General features: G+C 42.2%; 1 protein-coding gene across 1 annotated transcript in view; it reads right to left on the bottom strand.

Annotated features, from left to right (window-relative positions):
* Window positions 1-658: 658 nt before the first annotated feature.
* Window positions 659-25,324, bottom strand: part of DCAF1 (DDB1 and CUL4 associated factor 1) — a 51,056-nt gene continuing 26,390 nt past the window's right edge. The window contains exons 15-24 of the mRNA XM_068694759.1: window positions 24,335-24,533; window positions 23,572-23,654; window positions 22,727-22,811; window positions 21,044-21,277; window positions 20,431-20,524; window positions 19,840-19,944; window positions 19,004-19,077; window positions 17,947-18,051; window positions 5,712-5,967; window positions 659-1,692 (exon numbers count right to left, since the gene is read on the bottom strand). Coding sequence (XP_068550860.1) covers window positions 1,634-1,692; window positions 5,712-5,967; window positions 17,947-18,051; window positions 19,004-19,077; window positions 19,840-19,944; window positions 20,431-20,524; window positions 21,044-21,277; window positions 22,727-22,811; window positions 23,572-23,654; window positions 24,335-24,533 — 1,294 coding nt within the window. The 3' untranslated portion in view covers window positions 659-1,633. The remainder of the gene's footprint in view (window positions 1,693-5,711; window positions 5,968-17,946; window positions 18,052-19,003; window positions 19,078-19,839; window positions 19,945-20,430; window positions 20,525-21,043; window positions 21,278-22,726; window positions 22,812-23,571; window positions 23,655-24,334; window positions 24,534-25,324) is intronic.

Genomic DNA, 25,324 nt, shown 5'->3' with positions numbered 1-25,324 from the left:
ACACTTACCTCTGAGCTGACTCACAGAACCCAGCTCTGCAGTCGTGTGCCACACGCTGAACTCACATTCAGCTGCAGCATTTCCCCCCTTTGAAGGGCAGGGCCTGCTGTCATGTACAGGCAGGAGCACCTCATTTGCCTTCTGCCAGCATAGCCACAAGGCAGCCTACACAACGCCAAACCACAGCTGAACGAGGAGGCCCGGAGCCGCTCCTGCCCTCTGAAACACACCAGCAGGGTGGCAGGACTTTCCTGGAGCTGAACCGCAGAGTGGATGTCCTGGTGATCCTTTAAACAAAGCCTCAGCCTGGCAGCAGCAGCCCCTTCCTGTTCCCACAAAGCAGGGACGAGGCGGTACCGTGCTGCCGGCACCCCCGTGGAAAATTCAAGGCTGGCAGGCAAACCGGGAAGGCAGATTTGAAGCCACAGGCTGTGAAATGTCTCGCAGGGCCAGGAGGTGCTGTGGGCTGAAGCAGCAGGTGGAGCCTGCACCCTCTGAAATCTCAGCCCTTGTTTAGTTTGCTTTTCCTTACTGCGGCTGAGCCAGGAGCTACAGCTTGCTGCTCTCCTGGAGGAAGCTTCTGCAGGAGGGGCAGAGGAATGCACGGCCACAGCTCACAGCCATGGACACAGACAGGACTTCCCACTCCCGGGGTGGATACAATTCAAAAAGCAATGTCCTTTTATTTAATTTTTTAATAAATACACTTTACATTAAAGAAAAAGGCCTTCAATTTGCAGTTTCCACACAGAGGGCAAAAAAGGGAAAGAAAAAAAAAAAAAAAGATTAAAAAACTTGAACCACAAAGGGCAGAGGGGAGAAAGAGGGCTCCAACTTTAACCCCAGATTCCTATGTCCTCAGGAATACCAGGCTCCGACGAGGCCACGCCAGGCTTTCAGCCTCCCACTACAGCTGGTGTCACAGCGAGAATCTCCACTCCGAGCAGCCTGCACAGTCAGCTACCAGACACCCCCAGGGCTCTTCCCTGGGGGACATATGCATCTGAAACACATGGCACACTAGCAGGTGGCTAACACCTGTTGTGTTTTCTTTAAAAAATAAATCATATTTAAAATAAAGATATTCTCACTCCTCAACCATTTTAGAAACCATGATCCTCTTATTTCATTTTGTAGTTGCATAAAAATGCCTCTTTTTTTTTTTAATTTTAAACAATTTTTCTCCCCCAAACCTACCCCATGGTAACAAGGTACTACAGGAATACAAAGTTCATCCCCTCTTTACTAGAACACCTGCCTTTTTTTTTTTTTTTGGTTTTATATAAAACTATTTCTGTTCTTTAGGAAAGAACTTTATACAAAGAAAATATATTGTGAAATATCTTCAGAAGTTTCCTTGAAGAGGAGAGTCATCTCAGCCTAAAATAAAAAATAAAAAAAAAGGCAGAGAGAAAAGAGGCCTAACCCCAGGTCTCTTTATTGTAGAGCCTCGGGCTTAGCCCCGAGCCTCAAACTGACTCAAACCAACACAGCGGATGGGCTGGAGTTCCTCAGGTTTTCCCAGGAGGAAAAGGGTCGGGGTGCTCAGAATCGGTTTCCAATTTGGTCTCCAGTCTTCTGCTGGGAAGGGAGCGCCTCCTCCTGCCAACACCCCCGGCCTGGCAGCCGCTCCTCACTCGTTCAGAGTCAAGATTATGTCGTCCTCCAAGTCAGAGTTATCTGAGCTGTCAGCTGAAAAGAAGACAGGTAGGTTAGGCTCGGTGGGTGCACAAACACGGCTAAGGGTGGCTAAGCAAGGCATAGTTATAAGGAGATGGCCATCGTCTGCTTGGGACCAGAAACTCCTCCGCACTAAGGAGGGCAGCTAGCACCATTAGTGCATTTCAAATCCATCAAAAGCAGTTAGCAAACCTGCACCAGAGCTGCATTCTCCTGTTAGAGCAGAGAGTCAGGAGCAGCTCTCCCAGGTGCAGCATTAGCTGGCAGGATTTTCCCATGACAAGGTAGAGAGAAGGATGCCAGCAGGAAGGGACCTGAACATGAGCTGCCCTGCACAACTTACTGTGCACATCTGAGTGCAACAGCTCATCGTGCTGGGAGCTGGACATTTCTCACAGCTGTTATTTCAAAGCAAGCTGGACAGTTCCACCAAGCTGATGCAGTGGAACACGGGCTCCGTGTAACGTACACAGGGCTACCTCGTTGTGCAGCAGGTTGGACCCAGACTTTGTCAGCGTGAGAAGGACACTCCCCTCGGCACAGCACAGCAGAGACCTCCCCGCTGAGGGGAAGTAATCCGTACACTCAGGACTAGCACCTTCCTCTAACCCCAAAGGTTACCATAAATTAACTTAACTGCACAGCACTTATTAACGGTGACCTGCAGCCTATTGCTGGGAGCTGTGCCTTCGCTGGTTTTCCTCTGTGGTGTAGAATGAGGACATGAAAGGATTTGCCAGAAGCAGTCACACACACACACACACGCTTTTTAACTTAGAAAATCTCTCCTCCCTCAGCTGTACAAGAGGGAAGTGGTAGCAGCTCTGGCAGAAAGGCCTCCTGCCTTACCTTGCAGATGACGATGGTTCTTTTTCTTATGTGAATTCATTGGATGCTGCAGTTAACTAGGTGTTAAAATATTTAAAAACAAAACAAAACAAAAAACAGACTTCCTCTTAGCCATCTCAGTTATAGTGGAACTCTAAAATGCCTGTTAAGGTAAGCCAGACCTTCTGGAAGGTTCACCCTTTCTCAGATGCTTTCCTTAGGAAAAAAAAAAAATCACAGACAAGCAGCAAAGGGCACAAACCCTTTCCCCCAACCCTCCTCCCTGAAGACACCTCTAAGATGTGTAGGCTGTCCTTCTGCTTTAAAATTCCTTGGACACCAGGTGACCTCTGGCCTCAATCCACCTACGTGCACAAGGTCTCTGACAGACCCAACTGCTGGAGCCAGACCCACCCAGGAGCGTGGTATTCTCCCCATGAGGAACAAGCAGCAGAGGAGCAATTGCTGATGAAATGCTTGAAGAAGCTTCAGGGAAGGCACAAGCCCGTCCAGGAGCCTGTACTGGTAAGTGGCAGGGAAAGAAACTGCAATAGCAGCAGCAGCTTGGGAACACTCCTCCTCATACCTCTGTCTGCATTTCCACTGGGACCAGCTCCAGTCTCAGCTGCCGTCGCACTGAGCCTACACTGAGGGGTCGTCAGTGCTCCCTGAACAGCTACAGCAACACGAGGGGAGTTGGTAAGCACCAGTCCGAGTTGCAGCAGCTACACTCATGCAGTAAGAGGGAAAGAAGTACAAGGGAGGTAATCCATGAGCTCTGGAAAAGAGCAGCTGAAGAAGTTCTTTCCTAACACCAGGGGAAAGCTTTGAAAGGGGATTTCCTAGCTCCTTATGCTCCAGTCCACCACAGAACCTGACAGTTTTGAGTTCTGTGTCTGTAAGTAAACCTGACTGCAACAAAATGCTTGGGAGAAGCTTATAGACACACCTGGAAACTGCCATTTCAGATTACAGAAGGAGAGCTGAGGAAACAAGTCAGCCATGCTGCTGCAAGGCACCAGGAGGTGCTGAAAGGCATCGGCACAGATACTGGAATTCAGCACGTTCCCAGGTTATTCCTCTCCTGGACACAGGTGAGAATTTCAGTTTTCTTCCATGGTACGCCCCCACCTGCATTCAGAAAAGACACCCCACTGGCCCAGAACAAGCTCCTAGGAGATGTGCATAGCACACAAACTGCTTTGGACAAGATAAACAGGTCCGCATGCCCCAAAGTGGTGACAAAGGAGGAGCAAGACAAATTCACACTTAAAAACGTCTCCATGGGTTATTCCTGAACAGGAAAAAATCTCTTCTAAAGCATGAGGAAATGAAACCACTCACTTCTCTGCTTCAGCTCTTTTTTGAATTAATTTGTTTTAAAGCACACCCACTGTACATTATGTAGGTTCAACCCAAGTAGAGCAAAGGTTGGCAGTAGAAAGCATTCTAAATTCATCACCAAGCTTATCTGTTCTTGCCAGCTGTGTCTTGGTCATCGATGCCCTTGCCACTTTTAGCTCAGGACCACAGCATAAGTAAAGGAGAGGGAGATTTTAACTGCTCTCGCTCTATGGGAAACAAAAAGCAGCAGCCCCAGAAGCCCACTCATCGCATGCTGTGCAAGGACCACCCGCCCATCAGCCTGGCACAGCTGCTCTCCCTGCCTGAAGTTCCCAACAACGCTTCCAAGCAACCCACAGCCACAGCATGGGCTGGCTGCAGCTCTGCTGCAGGAAGAGATCCCAAATTCTGATCAAGTGGCTCTACCTATAAACAGCACACAGGTGTGGCCACGTCATAACGGGTAGCGCTCCGCAGAGCACACAGTGTAACTGTCAGGCAGCATCCAGTTCTGTCACAGGAATAGCTGCTGGAATTACTGGCCTGAACTGGTGTTCTGGGCAATCCGAGTTCTAGCATGCTGGGAGCTCTCCTTCAATAGCATTGAGCTCTGCACCCCCTGACAAAACACAAGTGGAGCTGTCGGGAATGTCGTGACAGCTAACGGGACAGGCAAAAGTTACATGCAACCCCAAAATGCACAAGTGCAATACCCTATTCCTGAATTTGAGCTACATAAGGGGCTAATGAGGTCCTGCAGAGTATAGCTACCACCTTCAAAAGAACTGACCCCACCAAAAAATAAAATGTAGCAACCTGAGGTAGTCATGCCCTTAGAGAAGTCAGAGGAGGAAGCTTCATTGTAACAGAAAAAAGGGACGTGAACCAGTGCCAGCCACATTAGTGCCAAAACAGGGGCCTGGCACACTTAGTCCTCCAGTGCTTTGGCAGAGAAGACCAATTCCCACCTTTAGCTCTCATGTGAATCCCCTATTGCTGCAGGGCTTCAATCAACTCACTGCAATTACTTATCAGCCTGTTAGGCAATTATATCACCCCCATTTCACAGCTCGGAAGTTAAAAAGATCTAAGCAGCTTGGCCACACATACTTAAAAGTTTTGCTAAAAATAATAATAAAAAATTGAACAGAATCTGAAGGCACAAATCCCAAGCCTGACACTACCTTACTCACCTTCTCTTTCTTGAGAAGCCTTTTTGCAAACTGAATTGCTAGATAAAGAGTTCAGACCTTTCTTTCCTACACACACACTGTATTAACTTTTCAAGCTTCTATATCTACGGAATGCCAGAAAAAAAGAACATTTTCAATTTTATCTCAAAGTGACATTAGCAATAGAATAGTCAAAAAAAAAAAAAAGGAAGCAAAGCCAGAAATGCCACGCTGACTTTGCACTTTAAGCAACTGCAAAAGAGAAAGAACAGAGCCAAGGAGCTAAAAGGTTTCTCTGTCCTTACAGGTACAAGTAAGGCAGAGAAGACAGGTGAAGCAACAGTATAACCAGTGTCCTTTAAAGGGCAGGATGGGCAACAATCAGACAAGGTTTCTTCACATGGAGTTTCTTGGCCTGGCTTTCAGATCTTACACATGTACCTGGGAGCTCTTGAAGAAAGGAGCCGCCTTCCTTTCCAGAACTCACAGTTGTTCTCTCAGATAAGAACTGATTTTACTGTCAGATTACTAAGAGAGGCCAGAGCTGAACAAGCTTGATGAACTGTGCCTTTCATACTATCGAGGGAGAAAGTCAACTAGGTCAATTCAGTCAGGTGCTGCACATTTGTCATGACATCAAACAGGGGACAAGGTCAGCTTTGGTCACCAAGCTCAGTACACACTTACTGTCTCCAAGAATCAGCTCAACTTCCTCATCAGCGTCTGAGTCTTCATCTTCACCCTCGTCACCTTCTTCCAGGAGGTTGGCGAGCTCCTCGTCATCAGAGGGAGAAAAGTCATTTTCTCCATCCTCACCAGCATTCTCGTTGTTCTCATCCTCCTCCAGCTCAGCCTCCAGCAGCTGGTCTGTGTCCAGCTCATCAAGGTCATCTGTATCATCATCATCTTCGTCGTCATCTTCTTCCTCTTGCTCTTCTTCCTCCTACAAAGACAGAAAAATAGTCCACAGCGGATATCAAAATAAATGCAAAATGCAGTAAGAATAATTGAAGAAAACACACCTATAGTTTCGACTTCTCCCCACATCCAGACACGACCCGTTACTACATATATTCGCTTTCCCTCCACAATTACACAACGCAGCGTGTGCTGGATCATTTGTGGGCCTGCAGTTCCATCTGCAGAAGGCTGGTGCAACACAGACACCACCGGCTCAACTCCTCTCCAACACCAGCCATCAACACCTCACCATACAGAGGACATGTTGAGAAGGACGTGTTGCAAGACGCAGTAATCCAACGGCTTATTGCTAGCCTTGAACAAACTGCTTTAGTTTCAGCTGGATAGAAACCTTGCCTTTGCATCAAATGCAGCATGGATGTTCAGTCTCACAGACGTTCAGTCTCTCATCCTGATTTAGATGAGATATAAAATGTAGCTAAAGGTAACATCAGCCTATACCAACTTTGTAATCACTCAGCTGAGGATGATACACCTGCTTAAAGCAGCTCGGTAGGCTCATCTTTGGCATTTAGCTGTGGATCACGATCTTTCTTTTTCCTACTATCAAATCATAAGAATTTGCATTCAGTAAAGCAACTTAATTTCTCATTGTACAGATCAAACCCAGAAATCCATGTCTAGCCAAGTAAGAAGAAGCTGTTACCATCCTATCATCTTTCCAGACAAACAAGAGGCCAGAAGTGGCAGCACAGGCCAAGCCAAGCCGCAGGAAGTCTCCAAGACTCAGGCAAAGGGTTCCTGAGACCTGGGCATCTTCCCAGAGTCACAGCCCTTTTCTTTAACAGAACGCACTCACGGGGCAAGAAGGCAGCTCTTGAGTCATTCAGTCTTACTTGCCCCTTTGCTTGGGGAAGGGAACACATTTTTGTGTTGTTCTGAGGCAGTTAAGATAGATATTTAACAATCCACTGCAAGGGTTAGTTTGGTCTTCCAGCTCACTCCATTCACACTGTGTTTTAACTACTGGATTACCAGATCCATAAAGAAAAAAAAAAAAGTACTTTCACACACACCACCCAGCCTACTTTTTCTTCAGTTAGTGCTATAAAAAAAAAAAAACACCCCCACACATGCAACATCTGTCACAAAAGAAACAAGGCATGCAAAAAGCCTGGTCAAGTTCTATTGTTCCTTCACTTCGGACCTGAAGTGTGCGTTATTTAAACTGGAGATTAAAGAACAACATCAGTCTGCTCCATGCAGTTTTCTTTCTGAAAAGAGTTTATGTTAAACGTAAAGTTCTAATAACACGTGTTATGCTTATTTTTAGCAACTGCAAATTTCACTTTGAGTCAATGAGTTCTCAAATAAAAGGACGTTGCTTCTTGAATTGCACTCACACCACGAGTAGGAACCATCTTACTTGCCATTTTGAACAGCAGTGCCATGTTAAGTACAGTTTTCCTCCTTCCCAATGTAATACATTGAATTGAGCATAAAAGCTGACACCTTAATAATTTCTGCTTTTGCTCTATGCAGTGTCTGCAGAGAGATCGCTGTCTTAAACTTTATTACTCTATTCAGAATTGAAATACTGATTGAAAACTGAAAAGGCAGGGGAGTTTATTTTCCTTTTTCACTCTCTAAACAACCCTGAAGCTGGAAAAGAGGAGACCAATTCATTTTTAAAAGCCCAAAAAAAAAAAACAAGTTTTACAGTGTCTGGAGATAGAGACACTACCATAGACGTTAGGAAAAAAAAATGTACAGTCGACGAGATTCACTTAAAGTCCACGTAGTAGAAACCCAAAGGATCCTGAAGTGAGCTAGGTACCCGCTTTGTTTCCACAACTGCTGGATTTCTGAAAGCATTTTTTCCTAAATATATCCCACAACTTAAGTGAAAATATCAAAATAACAATTTGTTTCACACTTAATCTCTCGATAACAAATGGAAAACCTGTTGTATTAACATTGCCATTCAAGCTTCAGGCAAGACATGCACAGCAATACCATCCTTCAAACGCAGGATGAGATGGCATTTGTATGAAGCCAAGGATTTATTTTAGCTGGGGAATTACACAGAAAGGGTGTATTTAGCTGCAAATTAACTTTGAAGGATCCCACTAACCAGTGAGGAAAAATCCTTTGTGAAAATACAAACAGAAAGCTAGAGAGCTGAAATGCATGCTTCCTCCTTCCCAGTTTAAATTATTTCATTTGAAGCACATGATTGAAATCAAACCACCACACCTTTAAAACCACCTAAGAACAGCAAAATGAGATCACAATTATACCTGTCCTTGGGAAATCAGAACCAGAAAATAATGTGAAAGCCATGCGACAAGAAGTTGTGTGCATGTGACAGGCAGAGCCGTGTACCTAATGCACACCTTGCAGATCAGTGCTGAGCTGAATGACACAGATCACAGTGCAAGGAGTGCTGTCACTGAGAAACAGGAACCAGGAAACTGCGGGGCTTCTGCTAAGTACCAGGTTAAGTTAATTCTGCAGTAGTTTCTGACCGTCCTACAGGCACAGAACTCCACAGACACACTGCGATGCTCCAGCCCGGAGCACAAGGCTTACATGCACGTGCCACGATGTCTCTCGGGTAAGCATGCTGAGCTTGTGCACCCCAACCCAAGCTGTGGGACACACAGCTCAGGAAGTCTCCGCTTGCTACTGCCTCACACCACATCTGTAAATGACACTCAGCTTATTAAGCAATATTTAGGCTATACCCGCATCAGATAACACAACTGTCTCACACAAGGGATCCACATACAGATAAAAAAAGGCACGTCACCTTCACCAGCAACCCACAGGCGTACTGATCAAGATCTGTGAAAAAAATCTTTGTGCAGCATCACAAGGAGGACAGGCAGAACAGTTATTCCAAACCACATCTAGATTTGTGAAGGAGAAACCTGCAAAGCAAGCTCCTAACTCTTCAGGACTTCCCAAGAGCTTTGGGCAATGGCACTGGTGCTGCCAGAAGGCAGAATCAGCACGCACACCTGCCAAACACGCACGCACCTGTATCCACAGTGAAGATAAGCAACCTGGTACATGGTACCCAAGGACCAGCAAACTCCATATCACTAAAAAACCAACCACAACCCCTCAAGGAATTGTTTTAGCCATCGTTAACTCCTCTCAATGCCTGTAGGTATCCTTCTATCCTCCAGAGCCCAGCAGTGGAGAGTATGTTAAACAGGTAAGGGGAAGGTCCCACTGTCCCAGAATAAGGATAGCTAAGAAAAACAGGATGAGCAGTGCAGAATTAGTAAGAACAAAAATCACAGGCCCTGTAGTCATGAGAGAAGAAGGAAAAAAAAAAGAAAAGGAGGAATTAATGGTTGATCAAGTAAAATTGTACACGTATGGTATAGAAGTGCATCAAGTAGGTTGTGAACCTGTAGTACTCAGCCAGTGAGGAAACAGGAGAAATCAGGTGTTGGGTCATAGGGGATATAAGGTCAGGGTAAACTTTTACTGGGCGCTCCTGCTTGCAGGATGCCCCCCATTGCAATTGCGAATAAAATAGCTTCACAGAAGATCCTGTCTGAAGAAAATTGAGATTTTTCTCACCCTACTTTGATAGTTAGATGCAAGGAGTGGAACAACTTAAACCACAGCACTCACTGATAGCTAACAAGGCTCAAATCCATTCTTATACATTCTATAGATACGTGTTAATCTCTATAGGAATATAGATTGTATATAAAACTATATATAAAATAACAGTTCAACTTTAGTACACAACAGCTATCCACAGATACAAGTAGAATGTCTCCAAAGGGATGGGCCCCAGTTTAACCTCAAAATTGACTAAACTAACAATTCAGTTTGAAAAAAATAAAGGCAAGCTTAAGTTGAAAAAAGGTCATCTATACAAAACTCGGTTCAACTCAAAGTCTTAAGTAAGTATCTCAGTTATGTGTAGTACCATCAGTTACACACTTTATGCAAGTATAAATGATGCAAGAACTATCAGTTCTTCTAGGGCACGACTGCAGCATGGGACAACTCGTTTTGATTGTGTCTTGTGTCTTAGAGACATCTCTCAACACTCACTAACTTACCAAAACCCACTTACACAGTAACAAATAAATCACTTCTCACCACGGTCCATACCCCTGGAACTAGTTCAAGGATGATTAAGATGGCATGTGATTCACGTCAGCTTTTGAATGCACCTGCAAATTTACAGGGATGGAGTCCAAGAAGAGCTGGACATCTAGCTTACAGAACCAGCACAGTTAGTTACTTAGCATAAGATTATCTCCAGATCATCTCCAAGCAAATTACCAGTAATTTAACTCTACTACCCGTTCACAATCTTAAATAAACATTCAGAAAGCACAACAGATTCAGCTCAAATGAGTTATGGTTTGTAGCTACACAGGAAAAAACTAAACACCATCCCATTAAGGAATGGTATATGTGGGGGTGGCAGCGCTACAGCAACTTGCTACAGAAAGAAATGCTCCACCTAAGTCATGTTGTCAGTATTTACCTCCTGTTCACAGCTTAGTGAATACTTTTTGCTCTGGTTCAAGCTTTATATATTTACTTCCATATTGTTCTTGGATATCATCCAGATTTGCATGCAACTTCACTTGCCCTTCACATAGGCGTTCATCATCATTATCGACTTCCTTACTGTTCTCCTTCACCCATTTATTTTGCACATCCAAAATTCAATGAAGTTGTCTCGTTGGGTAGTACAGGTTATTGATACTTAACGTATTCACTGGTGTTCATCTCTCTCAACACAACATGCAAAGCCCCAGGAAAACCTCCATCCTTCACTTAAACTCTGAAGCAAAATACTTTTTCCCTAGGCAGAATTTACAACATTTCGGCACTGCAGTTACATCTCAAGCTAAGGCTGCAAGTCTCCTAGCCAAAGGAGCAGAAATAACCTTATTCCAGGTTATATTTTTGTATATGTGGACAACAGATTGCGGCACAACTAGAACGGGATCAGCAAACTTTCCCAAGTAAACAAAACCCAACAGAAAAGCTTCCAAGTTCTCCCAAAGCTGTTCAATACTCTCCTTACTGCAGCTTCCAGGGAAGAAGCTTTGCCAGAGGATGATTAAAAAGAATAAATCAGCATCTACAGAAGCATAGAATACTAAGAAAATTAGAGTTTCTGAATTTCCCAATAGTTTCGTTTCTAAAACAGACAATTCCCTCTATGTAGCAATCTACTTGTGTGTTTTCTGTATTACTGATGAATTGGGAGAAGCAATTTCTACTCATTAGACGGGACAATACCATACACCAACTGCAACGCATTGAAAACTGATCTCAGATGTCAACTATGGTTGAGCCCAATTTCCTCTTCCCTGAGATAATACACACAGATTCTGTAAGATCCTGTAGGCCTCCAACATCTCAAGAACATTGGTCTACCAGACACCTTTCAGTCAGATCTAATTTATTAAGCTTGTTCACCACTGAACCCACAGCATACTTCTCCACATGTCCCTGAATGGAAGTGACCTTCTGCAAACTCAACGGCATTAGAAGAAAGCTTCCAATAAATAACAGAATTCTTTTCTATTCAGTAAATACCTTACCAAAACATACTTTAAACAAAACAGAGGACATGGTACACACGTAGTCTAAGTTCCCATCATGTTTTTCATACAATTTTCAAACTTTGCTCGTTTCATATTCAGAGTGGAACAGAAATATAAGTTATAGCAGCTTACTTTATAAACAGTCCTTTTATAGTGTTTTCTTACATTTCCAGAATTCAAAATTTTCTATGATCAGATGAGCAGAGTTTGAGACCTCAGCTCACTTATTTCTTCCTCACTACGGGTTGATTTCAGTCCAAAACAAGTCCTTGTGTTAACTGTTCTCTGCTGAGTTTCCTTTGCTACTGCTATATGAACTGCTCAGCTGTCATCAGCTCCTGGCTGCTCCTTCCCCAGCCCCATCCTCACCTCCTGTCATCACTTCCAAGTCAACACTTCTCCCCTGCAGACGCTTTCCAGCAACAATCCCTTCCTCTGAGAACACACTTCCCATTGCAACTGTCAGTTTGAATCCTAATATGTTATATTACTCTATTCTTAGTTTCGTTTGAGAGGTTACCTTTTCCTTTACCTGTAAAATGGTTAATCAAGTGTCACTGAAGCTTCCGCCACATTTTCAAATCCTTCAGCTCATATTTAATTCACTTCTGGCTAAGCTCTGTAAGCTCTTAGCGTCTTCTCACTTAAGCTCACTTCTTAGCTCTGTAAGCATAATCATGTGGCGGTAAACATCTGCTTCTATAAACTTTCTCTTTTATTAAAAAAAAAAAAAAAAAACAAAAACCAGAAACATTTCCCAGAGTCACACTAATTTGTTGATTTTAACCTAGTAGGTGGTCTCCTGCAAAAGCAAATACTTTACCCTCTCTTTCATCCTCTTCCCCCAAGTTTCTCCTTGAGAAAAGCAAACTCATTTTTAGTAGTCTGACTTCTTCCAAAATAACAGTATTACTTAAATTACTACCTCTTTTCCAGCACAGGAAGGGGCTTTGCCTTCATAAAAAAGAACATAATTGTTGTTCCAACACAAATTCACTGAAGAATATTTTTCACTCCAGAGGAATAAATCTCTTCCTCCTCTTATAATTTATCTTTCTCCACAGATGATCCCCTTGTCACATCTTCTGACAACTGTTCTCTGTTTCCAAACCACCACATAGCACTTTAGTACTTTCTGATCCTTTGCTATGCAATTCTCAGGAGTGACAATGTCTGTTTTTCAGTCACTTCAGAGCCCTCTATCCGGTTTCCTCCCCTACCCACTTCTTAACACTCCCAGAACAATGCGCAGTAGAAAAAGCTTAAAATATAGCCAGCAGTCCTTCTAGGGAGTCAAGTATTCAAGGAATTTTACCTTCTGAATTACCTAGGCCCCTCCCTCCCCTTGGCTAACTCACTTGCTATTACCATTCCATTAAACTCACTCTAAGTACACCTCTCCTTCACATTAAAAGGCTGCGCCTACTTTTAGCTTCTTGGCTGCTCCAGCATCAGAATTTCTTCACAGCCATTTATGGAGGTCAAAGTACTGAAAGCACAGAAGCCTGGGAACGTACAGAAGTTACCATGTGTAACAAGCACGGAATCTCACCACAGGCTTCTATGCAGAAGTTAAGTACGTGCAGATTTAATACAGGATGTGGCACACAGCATGTCACAGAGGCAAAAAAAAGGAGTAAAGAAATAAAACCCAGTTATTCTCTTAGTCTGTGTACATCAGTTTAGCCTGTCTAACAATAATTACTCACCTGTTATGAATGAAAAAGTATCCATGACACAGACACACAAAACCTTCAAAGTAACTGGGCCTCTGTTGGATTGGCCTGTTCAGCTGGGACTGACCAATACTTTGTTTTGCCAATGAAGTGTTTTCATTGTAACACAACCATATGCATCTGATGATAATAAATCTCACTCCAGAGTCACCGTCTGCTTTGAGGAACATGCAAGTCACCATTCAGCAGCTGCTGAGAACCATCAAATCATGGTGGTGATTTGGCACAAGCTGCCAAAAGGATTAAAGTGACCCATCCCCTTTCCAGCAAATATCTGCATGAAAACAAGCCCGTATCAAAACAACTGCAATAAAAATCCAGTGGAATTGCTGTTGCAGGCAGATAGATTCCAAAAATAAAAGTCAAAACGGGGATCACAAAGAAGACACAAAGAAAACCATTCTCCATCCTAGCTAAAGCATATGCTAGAATGACAATTCTCTTGTGAGTACTTACTGCCTTAACTCCAAAGCTTTCATTTCATATCACCCAGAATTTTCCAAACCAAGGTAAAAAGACAAATTACACACCTACCATCACCATTTAGATAGCCCAGAAGCAGTGCAGGATTATTAAGTTCTTCAGTTCTGGCAAAAGAAGCAGAACACACTTTATAGGACAGGGACAGCTAAGTGTGGCAATCGCAATCTGCTGCTGAAGCCATAAATCTATCTAAACACAAGAATAACTGAGAATATTTGAGCCTCACAGGTGTAACATCATCCATAGCATGTACTACAGAGAAAAAAGAGAGGTCTTAAAGAACTAATATGGAAAAGAAAAACTAAAAGAGGTAAAAATACAGACACTAAAAATCCCTTAACTAACTCAGAAGACGATCGTTATCCAGACTTCATTTTCCCAGTTTTGACTCCACTCTGTGGTCAGCCCGTCCAGTTCACTTTTGTTAGCTTTTCTGATTGTTTAATATTTCTGAGGTCTCCTTTTCTTGCCCACAGCAACTGCCACGCACCACTTCTAGGTCAGATCACAACGTTCACTTTTCTTTGCACCAATTCTTGGTCTGCCTAACTACACCAGAGAGACCAACCAGCCAAGAAAGGGAACTGAAGAATTAAGCAAACTAACAACCAAAAGATGGCCCAGTCTTGGTATAAGTAGCTCGAATCCCCATCTTGTTTTTGTGAAGTCTCTCAGAGTCAATCAGAATAGGGACAAATGCACGAGGAGGGTCTCACTGCAATCTGAATAATGGGGAACTCAGCCTATTTCCCCATAGCTGAACGTGCAAATACTTGCAAGTGAGGCCATCGGTCACTGTTGGACCCCTTTAGATACTCAGCCAACAGTGAAATAATGCATAAAAAGCCAAAATTAAAATTCTCTGCTATAAAATACTAATCTTTGTGCTGTGGATAATATCCAGCCAAAAAAAATTTACCTATCACCTCTTGCTAAGCACATCACCTCTTCACTTTCACTCAGTTACTACAGTAGGTATGGACCATGGAGCATCAATATCCATTCAGTATTTGTTTTGATTAACAAGTCCTGACGATACTGATTACTGGCCACAACTCGAGATACAGCTTTCTAGACATCTAGTATGAAAGGCTGGTGTAACAGCAAAGGAAGAACCCAGCAACAGTGTTGTTTTTCCTCAAGTATTTCAAACAAAAGCAAAAGGATTTAGCACAACAGTACCATGCACAAACCAACCAAATCAGCCTGATAATTTAATTAGTGTGTAATTTATGTAACAGATCAGTTGATTTTACAAGGTTAACTTGAGAAAGGGGGAGTAATATAGTTGTTTTGTTTCTCAACTGAAGTAAGAAAATGAATTGAAAGGCAGCAGGGATGTGTGGCCTATAAATATCTGGCCTATTTTTAAGGACTCAGCTTTTGCTTTTCAAAAAATATTGCCACAGACCTATATTGCAGACCTATTATCTGACCCTTGTCCAGATGTCAGGCAGATATTTTTCTCCACGGTTCTTATGGCTAACTTCCCTCAAACCCAATTTTTACAATGACTTTCTTCTGCATCATGTGACTTCTAAACAGGGCTTGCCCAAGCAAGCCTGCTTCTACTGGCACCCTTACTGCTTTTGTACAGGCAAAAAAATATACCTATGAACACACGTAGGTCTTACACAACATACCTGCATGAAGTGTTAGGATACAGGGGCCAAATATATCAGTATCTACTCTGAAAATCTTGACCAGAGAGGTACCATAATTAATGCTGATTCAAATGAATTTCCCCTCCACCACGTTCATGAAAAAAACTCAAAGCATCTTTTAGCCAGGTGTTTTATAATATCTGTGACAAGTCCCAACAAGCTTGAAAGTTTATTCCAATCTTTCAAAGCTTAAGTCACAGAAATTGATCAGGAAAGAACATTACACCTACATCCATGTGAGTGCATGTGTACAGAGAGAGGTCTTTTTCATCAGGAAACAAATTACCCTGGTTAACCTTAACAAGCAAGGGAGCCAGAGAGATACTGTCTTAATTCTGGAAGTTTTCTACTCATTCTAGCTCAATGCAGGACATCTCCATGGAGACAAAAGATGTATTTTGTAAGCCTGTATCAGATGGACTAGAACAAATCTGGAGGAACAGCAATGAACAGCTACAGGACAGAGTGCAAGGTTTTCAGTTTATGTTGCTAAATAGAGACTGAATGGAATTTGGATTCATAAATGCAATATTCAAGTCAGAACTCTTATTAAAGAAACTAGATTGCAACCATTCCTAAAAGACAGTTCCTGTCTAGGAAACATCCATACACTTCAGAAATGAAGACCATAAAAGCAGCAATTATGTGCGGTCCGCTAGTTACTCTTGGCTTGCCAACTGATCCCAGAGGCAGCTTTGCTTGAATACTCCATAAGCTTTACTGAAAAGCTTTTGGCATGCTTAAATTACATCTGGGGCCACCTCTTTTTGTAGGACACCTCCCCAGTTACATTTTATAGATGATAGATAGATCTTTGATCTATCTGATTGATAGATCTTTGCTTGGTACCTTGTGTTACAGTCTGGAACCAGCAGCATTCAGACTGCGTCCTCTGTCACAAATACACATCTCCACTTCAGTCAACACCCACCAGTGATATCACAACACGGTGCCTCAACAGCTGCCAGTTAATCACTGTACAATTCAACATCAATTTCTACTACAAGGATTTTTATAAAGAAAACGTGCATATGCTCACTGAAACTGAACGTAAGAGAAAAACAGTGGAAGCAGAGACAAAAATGGAAACTAACGTCTAGCTGAGGCAAGCACTGGATGGCTGGAAAGTAGAAACACTTTGGAAAGAACAGTAATTCCCCCCGCCCCTCCCAACACCCTTCACTGTTTCACAAGGAATTCTACTCTTCACCTAACCTAAAAGTTCCTGAACTGAATCCAACCAGTTTAGGGACAGAAACAGTGACTGATGATTCCAAGATTTCAATTGCATCCTTGCACAGAGGACAGGAGGGAAAGCCATGTATGTAAAGCCAAACTACTGTTTTATCTTCAGAATTATAGTGAAATTGTAACAGGAACAGCTACCTGCAAAGACAATTACTTTCCATGGATCTGCTGTCCAGTGTTCTGAACTATGAAGTGAAAGCTTTAACATAGCAACAAGACAAAAAGGGTTATCAGAAATCCATCTTTCCACACACTGTGAAAAATGCCAAAATATTACCTTCTGGCATTCGTTTGAGAAAAGGCAAAGCCAGCTTTCTCATGGGAAATACAAATATATAGAATCACAGAATCATTTAGGTTGGAAAAGACCTCTAAGCTCATCTGGTTCAACTTTTCACCTAGCACTGCCAAGCCCATCATTAAACCATGTCACCAAATTCCACATCTACACATTTCTTGAAGACCTCCAGGGATGGTGACTCAACCACTTCCCTGAGCAGCCTGTTCCAATACTTCACAACCCTTTCAGTGTGGAATTTTTTTGTGTTTTAAGGCACAATAGGGCACAATAAGGTTTCCCCTGAGCCTTCTTTGCTCCAAGTGAAACAACCCCAGTTCCCCCAGCCACTCCTCACACGACTTGTTCTCCAGACCCCTCACCAGCTTCACTGCCCTTCTCTGGGCACGCTCCAGCACCTCGATGTCCTTCTTGTAGCGAGGGGCCCAAAACTGAACACAGTATTCAAGGTGTGGCCTCACCAGAGCCAAGTACAGAGGGACAATCGCCTCCCTGGTCCTGCTGGCCATGCTATTTCTGATACAAGCCAGGACGCTGTTGGCCTTCTTGGCCACCTGAGCACATTGCTGGCTCACGTTCAGCAGGCTATCGACCAATACCCCCAAGGCCCTTTCCTCCGGGCAGTTTTTCAGCCACTCTGCCCCCCATGCTACTTGGGGTTGTTGTGCCCCAGGTGCAGGACCCGGCACTTGGCCTTGTTGAACTTCATACAGTTGACCTCAGCCCATTGGTCCAGCCTATCCAGATCCCTCTGCAGAGCCTTCCTACCCTTGAGCAGGTCGACACACACACCTAACTTGGTGTCATCTGTGAACTTAATGAGGGAGCACTCAGTGCCCTCAGCCAGATCTGCTTTTCTGATGGGACCAAATGAGGCATTTGTAGCTTACGGGTAGTAACTGAACACCTGTGGCTTCACATACTTGCATAACAGCTACTCTTAAGCAAGCGGGTTAATGCCATGTTTCTCACCTGATCTTCTTCTTCATCCTCTTCATCTTCAGCCAAACGCTGCCTGCCCACTTCATACAGTCTGCAAACTGTATCCATGTTCATAGTATCCATGCTCCCTTGATTCTGAAGGGGAAACGCCCACACAGTTAGTCCCAGGCATTCAGTTTTGCATGCATATTCAACACTGTATCTGATTTCAACTACAGAAACACGACTAAAATCCTTCCCTCCCATTTACTAGCAGCTATACAATTAGCACTAAAAGGCAGTCTTTTATTTTCACGGACTAGCTAAGGAGTGATGTAAATACCTACTTTCTGCTTCTGCCATCTATGAGTTGTGCTCTTACACAGACTTCATAAAACCCTTATTGGATCCTGAACACACGGTGGGTTAGTCCTCACTTAACTGCACAACCCCTCTTTTCATATGTGCCTCCCTACAGTATCACTGAACTGTGTGCCTTGAGAGAAGGCTAAAAACTACCAAAAAGTCACAGAAGACAGCAGTCTGATGGCCCCATTGGCCACGTGTATATAGCCAGTTCAAGAAACTGAGTACTGACAACATATTAAAGAGCAAAGAACTGGATCCATTAGTTTAATGTGACTTCCTCTCCCCCCCAACAAATGAGAAGTTTCACTTAGTAATTTCTGCTTCAAGTTCTTAGCTTCTGGGATTTTGCTAGGAAAATGCATGAGAAAGGAATAGAAAGAGATCCACAGCAAAGCTCCATGGGAAGTCCAAGGCAGACAGCATTTTCCAGGTATTTAATTTCCTATTAAAATTTGCACTACATCATTCATATAAATAGTAAAAAATGCATTTCTGAGTAGCAAAGCCACTACAGTTATTTTAAAGTGGGAAGCATTTGAAGAGTCCAAGGCAGAAAAAGATAGCTTTTAAGCATAAACTGTAGATGGACGAATGAATTGAACAGCACCTTTAACACCATCAAAACACCACCACCACTTAGGATGCAAATTTAACAGTAGCAATTCCAGAATCATCAGTTCCAAAGATTTTAAAAAGAAGGGAAAAAGCATAGCACACAGATCACGGTTAGCTCCTTTACCTCAATGACAGCCAGATAGCAGTCTTTGCTGTCTGTGCACAAATCAAAGATATTCCGCTTTACATCTATGGTAGCTGGAAAACATCATAAAATGAACTCAGTGGTTAATTGCATATTACTTAATGCTTGCTAGAAGACAAAATCTAATCATATATATCTAAAAGCAGATAACTCTGAGTGAAATGGACATTTGTAACAACCTGTAATAAAGAACAGAAGCGTTGGAGACAAAAAAAAAAAAAGGTAATTTCTTAATCTGGTCTTCGCAGTGCCTCTTCCCTTGATAATAGATGTACTGACTTTCCTAAACACAGTAAATAACAGATAATCTTTCAAGATAGGTGGCAACCAGAGGACGGAGTTATGAGCTGTACCTCCTTTAACAGCAAAAGCCACATTTATGTCTATAGCAGTCATTAGTATAGCTGCAGAAGCTCTGCAAGCTCAAGGCCAAACTGACATTTTAGACTACCAGCATGGGGAAACGCTGGAAGGAAAAGGAAAATAAGATGAAAATAAAAAAGGTCCTTCCTGAAATTACAAGCAATAACATCTTGGCCAAATGACCTACTACCTCAGATTATGTCCTGCTTAGAAAAGAGAAAGGAAAATAAAGCCAGAACTGCTGAGTGGTAGCAAGTAAGTTCACACAGTGAACAGAAGATACTTGAACCTATTTCAGCATTAAACTGACATTCATGTTTTGATCAGAACAGATCATAGCAAAAATTGTTTTGTCACATATGCAGGGGGGAGGAAGAAGTAAATCTTACTAAGAACTTTCAATAAAACTTCAAACCTCCAGACCAGGCAATTTGCTCCTCTTTTACTCTTACCTATAGGCTTATAATCAGTTGCATTGAATGTCCTGAAAGAAGAGCCAAAGGGACTTCTCATTCTCTCTTCCAAAAGGTCATCTTCATCATCTGCCTGCAACATAGCTGATACAAGGAAAGATTATTCTACAAACCCACCTTCAACTTGTCATTACCTTTAATGAACTTAAGATCAAACCAAACTCGACATGAATTTTCTTCATATTTAATAGCTTGGCAAGACCCATTTAAGATCTTCTCTTCTAGAGTTGCCTTTATTACTAGCAATGATCACTGAAGCTTAAACATTGAGGATAAAATTACTTTCTCAAGCATCATCAGGTCTACTGATATACACATTTTTTTTCTCAAAAGGTTGATTTTTTTATCTCACAAATGAGTTTTGATATCATTGATGTTAGAGAAAACTGTCTTTGTCAGCACTACATATAGCATAAACTCCTGGAGGGGAGGGAGTGGAAATCCAGTTCACATATGCTAGAAAGGCCCGCAGCTAGACAGATTTTGAAGCTTCCAATTTCGCTGAACAAATACCTATTTATCACCACCCAGACGTGTCCAAGGAGAGCAATTAAGACTGAGAAATCTTACCTCCATACATAACTGTACCAGTGTAGTTGAAGACCACACGACACTGATCCAGTGCAGGTACTGTGTGTAACAAGTGGAAAGTTCGGAGGTCCCACTGAAGAAATCCAGGCTAAGGAGCAACAGACTAGAAAGTTTCTGTTTCAGTTTCAACACAGTGCTGAACACCTGATTAATTGCTTTCAAGAAACATTATTCCCAGCCTCTTGCAAATATGACAGAGTCAGATTCTAGCATCATGATCTCTTCAACATACTCAAACCCAAAAAGCTGTTACTCAAAATGTAATTCCCACTTAGCTTCCCTTTGTTACTGCAGTAGCTTCATGGTAGATCTTGGTAAGGGAGTAGAAGAGAGCAGAGATACCGCCAAGTGCATTAGGAAAAAAAAAAAACCTCTCGAGTATTTCCACTAGGCCAAAATCAGAGGCAGAGGCAGTCTAGATTTAAATTAGCCACTTGTCTGACAGTCCCAACTTACTCCCTTCAAAGACAACAAGTTGTTACTCTTCATAATTTGTAACCCAGCAGACTGTTTATACAACTTCAAACAGCTACTTGGTTTTCAATGTAAATTCTTGGCCTCTCAGCACGTTACCACCGTGGCCAAAGGATACAATTTCTGTGTTGACTATGACCTCTAGCCCATTGGGATGGAAAACACCACTGATGGTCATGTTGAATTTATCAAACTTGTGGATGGCTTGTGCTGATCTGACATCCCAGAGGACACCATCATTTAGGACAAGGTCATCTGTGGGGTTAAACGTGGCACAGTTCTTCTTGTAGTTGTTGGCAAGATCTGGGTTAAACAGAGTCAATAGCTTGTTGCCAGTCTGAATATCATAGATCTTTTAGATTAAAAAGAAAAAGAAAAATTAGTCACAATTTGTAAGGTACTTGTGCCTAAGAACATCCCATATTATAGATTGTTTCCAGAATCCCCCCAGCCCCATTTTGCTTTATAATTTCAAGCAAGAACATTATAAAGATATCACTTGCTCTGCTACTCTAACAGTTTTTCACAGCTGGAACCAAGTCTCACAACATGATTTGGCCAGTACTTAACTTACTGCAGGTTTGCCAATATATTTAACACGATCAGCATTAGTTCCAAAGAAATTAACCCCATTACGAAAAGTGGGGCAGAAAGCTGCAGACAAAAAGGTACCACTTAGCCAGAGCCTGTTTCAGAAATTCAACCGCTTTCAGAGCAGATGGTATTATAAAAACATCAAAACCCCAAAGCACAAGGGGGAGGAAGGGGTAGAGGAAGGGGTTATAGCCATATCTACAGAAAAGGAGTTACAATTTCAGGTATTTACACTTAGGGCAACTTTCTATGCTTCGCCCCAGTAAACTGTAAAAAGCTTTAAAGACGACTTGGAAAATAAAAAGGGCTTTACCAAGTACAAAGAGTTTATGACCATCAGATAAATTTGATCTGTAATACCCTGAAGAGCCCAGCCCTCTTTCAAACTCAGAGAAGGAAAAAAAAAGTCTTCAATATTGGAAACCAATCTGCTTATCAGACAAAGCACAAACACATCTGACTTCCAGATAAAGTTAAAAAAAATGGGCAGGAATGCATGGTTTGCTTAAATGCAAAATACTTCCAAAAATCAAGAGCAATAAATAACTTATTCAAATTATATATGATTTTAGGTTTCACGGCAGTATTTTTATGCAAATGCTTTTTCAAAAGACAGTGTCTCTAATGAATGCAGATTAGCACCGAGGAGCAGAATCACTGAAGCCTGCATCTGTCAAATTTGCAGGTATTCATACAAAATACTGCAGTATTCTATGAAATTAGATCGGTAAAATTAAACTTGCGACACCCATAAGTAAGCTCTAGATTACTGGGGGAAAGAGAAGAATAAGGATACTTAGTAAACCATTTTCCATGGCTGTTGATTGAGCTACTGCTAGATTTTTTATTTATTTATTTTTATTACTATTAATGAAAAATCAGGCAAAGGAGTCAACTTTGGGGGGGAGGGGAAGAGCCTGACATAACTTCTCTTAAACGAACAAAAAGCAGATTTCTGTTGCCCAGTATAACCAGAGAAACAACACACCGCACATTTTTCATGCTACAGATGATTTGGAATGGTCGAGTTTCTACCCTTAAACACAGAGAGAAGTGTTATTTGATACTTCCAAAGCTTTTTCTCTAAAGCTTCTGTGCTCACCCATTATACTCTGTGCATCATAGCACCCCGATCCATTAGTAAACACTCTGTGAGTAATTATATTCTTGTCACAGTTTCACAGCCATGACTTTTAATGGAACTTACATGGGCGATGTCTCCTTTTGTGCCAATGACCCTATCCTGAGAGTGCTTGCTGAACTCCACGTAGTGGTCATCAGGGAAGGAATGCCTGTAGATAGAGTCAGTAAGGAGGTCAAGGAACTGCAGATTCAAACCGCCTGTGTGAACTAAACAGCACCTCGAGCAGAGGTTCCAACAATGCCAAAAACTGAAGTCTAGAAACTAGAAGACTTCCTTTCACCATTGACCATAGCATGCTACCGTGTTCCACTGGCGTTTGTAGGGAAGTATCTATCACAGACACACAGCCTTTACAACACACCAGTTAAAAACCACAAGAAACAAGTTATTAGGCTTGTAACCAAATTACTGCTGCAACAGGGTCTGCCATAAACATAACATTACTTGTAGGAGTGACCTTTAAATGGCTACATGTCTTTTGGTGAGAAAAGACATTTGTAAATACTGAACTCAATTTGACATAGCTGCCTTTGGGATATCCAGGTCTAAAAATTTCAGCATGCAAATTACCATATTATAAAATTCTGTAACTATCTACAAAAAGATTGTCAAGGTAGTTTACTAACATGAGAATAAGACTACAAACATTTCTTTGTCTTCAGGAACAACAGTGATTTTACTCATCTATCTTGCATCAAACAGCACTTCTGGTAGGTAGAATTTTGCTACGGTGTCTGTACTCAATAAAACAGGGAAGATACTAAACAAGAAAAGGAGCATATTTTATTTTTTAATCACAGACATTGTGGGAGCTGTGCTGTCCTTTCAGAGTCTGCTCTTAGGAATTCTGAGTATGTTGAATGTTTCTTCTAACTACAATATACCCCCACAGATCAGAGTACACCTACTTCATATCAAAGACAGACTTCATTCCCCACAACGCAGACAGAGGTTGGCTCCATGTAGCAGATGTCAGCAATAAAGATCCATCCTGTATTTCCAGATGGGAGTGGAGGAGGAGAAAGGAAAAAATGCCAGGGAAAACAGAGGTTATTTTACCTGTACTCTTAAATTTAGGCTTACAAAATTAATTTAGGAACTGCTGCAGGTCTTGTGCTTGAGAAACTACTTCTGTGGGGATGTCTCAGTATTTGATGTTATGCCAAGGGCTCTTTATGCTATACAGATGAATGAAAACATAACAATGGAACGATCTATGATGTTAATAGCAGATAAAAGCAGGATAACCCCTGCCTGAACTCTGATGCACTGTGAATGGAGTTTATTCTGCTTGTAAATGGGTTACCTCCTGGTTTCTTCCTAGAATCATCTCCCACAAGACTTTTCTTCAACAAAGAATTGTTGTATAAACTCTGGTATTATATCTCACATCTCTCTTAAATGTAGGCACTTTAAGCGTTTTACCACTTACAGACACACACATTATTTATGAAAGCACACAGCCCCTGCATCTTCTCTATTATCTCGGGAAGAAAAAACTACACAGAACTCAGAAAGGTAGCACAGAACTGCTATGAGTACTTTCAGGACGGGCATTAGAGGCCAGCCAGTAGGTACACTTTACATTTACATAGCCAGACAGGCCCAAAATATACCAGGCTTTAGTCTATGAGAACTTCTAAAACTCAGCACAGGTCTTTGATTACTTACCCTGGATGGCTCAAGGTGCGTGATAGCAGAGTTATGGCAGTTGTAACTAGCCTCTTCCTGTCCACTAAATACATTGTAGAGTTTCAACTGCCCTGTGCAAGTACCCAACATTAAGAATCGTTCCCGTGCAGAAAACGCGCAACAGGTAAAGCCACTCTCATCCTCATTTGCTTCCCGGAACACAGAAATAGGACGGAACCTAGAGAAGGTAGAAAAAAAAGGGTCACACCCAAAAGAGAGCAGAAAAGCAAAACTGAACTACCGTGTGATAACATTAAAACCAGTCCTTAAAGATCACATAGGTAAAAAGTTGTAGCTTTCATCTCAGACAAGCCAAGTATCAATTATAAGGCTACTGCTTGAGTGAATACGTGACAGCAGCGTCTACAACATTTCAGGGTTTGTCTTGCATGATTAGGTACTTCTATTATAGCACATCATTAAGTTGAAGCACTTGGAGTCCATCTTCAAAGCTGGATTGATGGAAAACCTGAAAATGCTGTCATCTGGAAAATTATTTTTTGTAAACTTAGTATCATCTTCCAAATTAACCTCAGCAAACAAAGGCCACATAAGGCTAGCAACTGCTGTGCTGAAAATTAAGCTGCACGATGAAAAATACGTATTCCGCTGTCCTCCATCTGTCGGTAGGCCTGGGTCCATCAGCAAACCAACCTCAAGGCTGTGCTACACTCTTTTAAAGCTGTCATTACATACTTACCTTCCAGAGGAGAACAGAAGTATGAGCTTCATTAGCCACTGCTGCCAATGAATTAACATGACACTGAAAATAGAGTGTGCTTTATGTGCTAAGGGTCAGTACTACGGACAGGAGAAACAGAACAACTTCTGGAATTGCTTTTCAAAGCTCCCCAGTTGCCACTATTGAATTAAAACACTTGTCTGTCCAAGGAGACTCCGCTGTGGGACACCATAGCCTGACTCCAGGCAAGGCTTTTTGGCACAGGGCACACCCTGAGAGGGAGCAAG

The sequence above is a fragment of the Anas acuta genome, chromosome 11 (assembly GCF_963932015.1).
Source record: "Anas acuta chromosome 11, bAnaAcu1.1, whole genome shotgun sequence".
NCBI lineage: Eukaryota > Metazoa > Chordata > Aves > Anseriformes > Anatidae > Anas > Anas acuta.
Note: the sequence above shows the minus strand (reverse complement) of the source record. Positions and strands in the feature narration are given on the sequence as shown.